The sequence below is a fragment of the Mizuhopecten yessoensis genome, unplaced genomic scaffold (assembly GCF_002113885.1).
Source record: "Mizuhopecten yessoensis strain PY_sf001 unplaced genomic scaffold, ASM211388v2 scaffold10225, whole genome shotgun sequence".
NCBI lineage: Eukaryota > Metazoa > Mollusca > Bivalvia > Pectinida > Pectinidae > Mizuhopecten > Mizuhopecten yessoensis.
Genome location: NW_018408440.1, coordinates 268,617 through 272,093, shown reverse-complemented (window position 1 = coordinate 272,093; position 3,477 = coordinate 268,617). Strand labels below are relative to the sequence as shown.

The 3,477-nt window shown below is 39.4% G+C and overlaps 1 protein-coding gene across 1 annotated transcript; it reads right to left on the bottom strand.

Moving 5' to 3' along the window:
* Positions 1-1,581: 1,581 nt before the first annotated feature.
* LOC110459800 lies at positions 1,582-3,231 on the bottom strand. The gene has a single exon (XM_021512248.1). The coding sequence runs from the start codon at positions 3,229-3,231 to the stop codon at positions 1,582-1,584; it is 1,650 nt and encodes a 549-aa protein (XP_021367923.1).
* Between the last annotated feature and the right edge of the window lie 246 nt (positions 3,232-3,477).

Below are 3,477 nucleotides of genomic sequence, written 5' to 3'. Positions count from 1 at the left end.
CCGCTATGCCTTCCTTTTCAGTGACGTTTTCCGTGGTAATGCTTTCTTCAATAGTGGGTCACGAAGCCCATTTGTAAATACTTGCATTACTAAATGTGTAATAAAAGCAAACCACGGGTTTAGCAAAACCAGAACTTGAACACAACATCTATAAAACTAGGGTGAAATATGAACAAAGGAAGGATTATCCTTATTTTTTATTATCCTTGAATTTTTTTCCAAGTATTTCCATCCTGGAAATTCTTGGAGAAAAAAAATCAAGGATAATAAGACCAGCAAGGGAAGCGTTTACTTGAAGTTAGTATATATATTTAAGCATTGAACTGTTACCAGATGCAGTATACAGTCGATATGAATGCAATTTGGGTGTCAGATAAATAGAATGTCGCCCGTTAGGCGACATCATTACTTATCGGTGTATCGACGGCCTTTCAGTAGGTGATAACGATTCCAAGGACATTTCGTTTGAAATAGATTCCAAGTCTAATCGGTCAGATTAGCATCGCTAGCAGACGACGTTCACAGGGGCTCGGTTTCGTGATTTTTAGTAATGGATGACATCACTGAAAAACCACAACATTTAAAAGGGTATTTATACACATTTTAAAACCTTGTCGATACCCTCGACTTTTACAAGGTTTTAGAAATGCTGAATTTTAGTGTTGTGGTTATTCACTGATGTTATGCATAACTCAAAATCTCGAAACCGATCCCCTGTGTGATGACGTTGACAAACTTGGTAATTTTGTATCTAGAATGGCGCTTACAATAATTTTGTAGTACCTACACATCTTATAATAAATTTATATTGTCATAATTTGTCAAGTTGCTTTATTTTTTTGTGATGACCTATATTGCTCAATGCTAACGAACCCAGAATGTTTTCCGACTATAGGCCTATTGATACCGAAAGTATCGGGCGGCCATGTTTGTTTATCTTGTACCAGCTGTATTCCTACACTGGCCGTATCACTGTAAATTGTAGTATACAGTCTCATATACTTCAAGTTGGTTTACTAACGACATATAGGCAAATGCAACACAGAATGTAAATATAAAACTGTAAAATGTCAGCGATAATCAATTTTATTTACCTCGTTGATTTTTGTATAGCCTACATTTTTGAACTATATATCTGAAAGTGAAACGAAATGATTGGTTAATTAAATACATTTTTTGCTTTACGGGTATATCAGTCTGTATAACTGAGCGCAGCTTTACCTTCAAAAGAAGAAGATTATATACAAAGCTTTTTACGTTAACCATTAATGCTACACAACCACAGTATCTACACACGTAAACATTAACATTTTTTTAATAAAAAATGTAACTTAATAGTACGTAATATAAACATAAACATCATAACGTATATCCTCTAACCAAATACAACTGTGATGCCATACTCATATTGGTAACATATTTACATGTCATTGTCATCGCTTCATCCATTATTTCCTGGTGGTTTGAAACGCATTTAACACACAACAGTAATTTTAAATCATTTTGATCTATTTTGTTTACTTTGCTAGCGCTGGATATCCTTTTCGCGTCGCAGCGACAGTTGATCACCATGACTTAATGTCAATATTGTAGAGCCTGAACGCGTTGTGGTGACGTTTGATCGCGGTGACTTACGATCCACAGACATTTGACCTTATCGACTCCAATCAGAGGAGAGCTACATCTTTCCGAGCTGTGCTTGCCCAGCACCCGCTTAACACTGCCACGGTTGTCAAGGAGGAGAAAGAGGTGACAACGATGAGGAACTAGTCCCACAGCGGCCACTAAAGCATTTCCTTTTACGTCATAAGTAACATCACGTGGATTCAAGGAGTTTCCATCGATGTTCAAATCAAAACTACCAATTTCTTCCATTTTTTTGTTTAAAATGGAAAGTCCTGACATCTTGTTCGCGGCGGTTGACAAGACTACTGCAGTGTTTCCCGTGACTGGACATTCCGCAACCTTCAGAGGACTACCTCGTTGTTTTGCCGTTTTGAGACACACACCCCTTGTATTGTATACACCTATAGTAGAATTCAACATTCCAACAATGACCCGGCTGTCGTGTGATAAACAAAGGCACGTTTGATCCGCATCAGTGTAGAATCGTAACAGAGAGGCACCGGAAGAAGTAATCTCGTACACGGACCGGCCCACGCACACCCAGAGGCGACCTGTTGTCGGGGATACCGATATACCGTTTACTACTCCTTCGCATTCGATCTCTTTTAACACCGCTCCTTTTCTGTCGAGCTGTGCGACCATGGAACTTTCCCTATAGCACACCCATGTGGATTGGTCAGATTCTGGACTGATATCATGGATGTGAAAAGTGTAACCTCTAGCCTCGAAGTCAAACATTTGTTTCGTGTTTGACGCAACCTTAGGTGGCAGCGATTCTTCACTGTCTACTTTCGCTTCAGGCGATGCCGTTTCTTTGTTCTCAAGTATTACTGGTGGTGTAGGTATCCCGATAGTCTCCAATTTTGTGTCGGGTTTTGGCATTTTCTTGCAATCTTTTCCACATGTCGTCACATCTACGTTTTTGTCTGTTTTCTCATCGGCACTTTCGTTTAAGGTTTCAGATGTTTTCAGTACACCAAAAGCTTGTTCGAGAAGTGTTACCCTGTTTACGGAAGGCGTGAATACAGCTGTAGACAGGACAGGTATTGGCATTGTGGTGGTGTTAGTGTAAGGTCCAATGTCGGTGTCATATATCAGAACATCTGATCCCTCTTGAAGCATGAGTTTCCTGCTCGCCTGAATGTAATGTTCTAGCGTGGCACATGCTGATTGCAGCTCATCCAGGGCATGCGTATTTTGTTGCTTGAGTCTTTCACACGTGCGACACCATTCGTCAGATATTTGATCCAGGTTTTGTTTTATGGCCTTCCTATTTTCTCTAATTTCGATCTGGGTGTCGTCTAATGTTTTTCCAATCTTCTTAAATTCATCTCGTTTTAATTTGATGATCTGCTGAAGTTGCGATAACTTTATATTAGCCTTCTGGCTTGTATATTGCTGTATTTCGCATTTCTTCTTAGAAACGGCTGTGTGTAAGTCCATTGTAAGGTGTTCAGCATGCTCAGACGATTTACATTTAACACAGACCAGTTTTGTACAATAACGGCACAGTGACGTCACTGTCATGTCCCTGTGAAGCGGACACGCTGGGTCACCTTTGGCTCGAATTGGACATTTAGAAAATGCGTTGAGTTGTGCAGACATTTTACCCGAACGGACTTGGTACGTACTCCACCAAAACTCCAGCCAGCATTGAAGTAACCAGTCACTATTCTTACATTTTATTAAGCATATTGCCTGCCAACATGTGATTTAAAATGATAGTAAATTAGGTCAACTGCATCACGTGATAAAGATAGTCGATCATTTATTACATAACGCTATCCTTATCAGCTATGGAATCAGTAATGCTTCATTCTTTTTAAATACAGTCAGGTTTTATTTGCTGAA

What these genes read in the sequence shown, in the direction of transcription:
- LOC110459800 (XM_021512248.1), bottom strand. Translation starts at nt 3,231, where the DNA reads ATGTCTGCACAACTCAACGCATTTTCTAAATGTCCAATTCGAGCCAAA.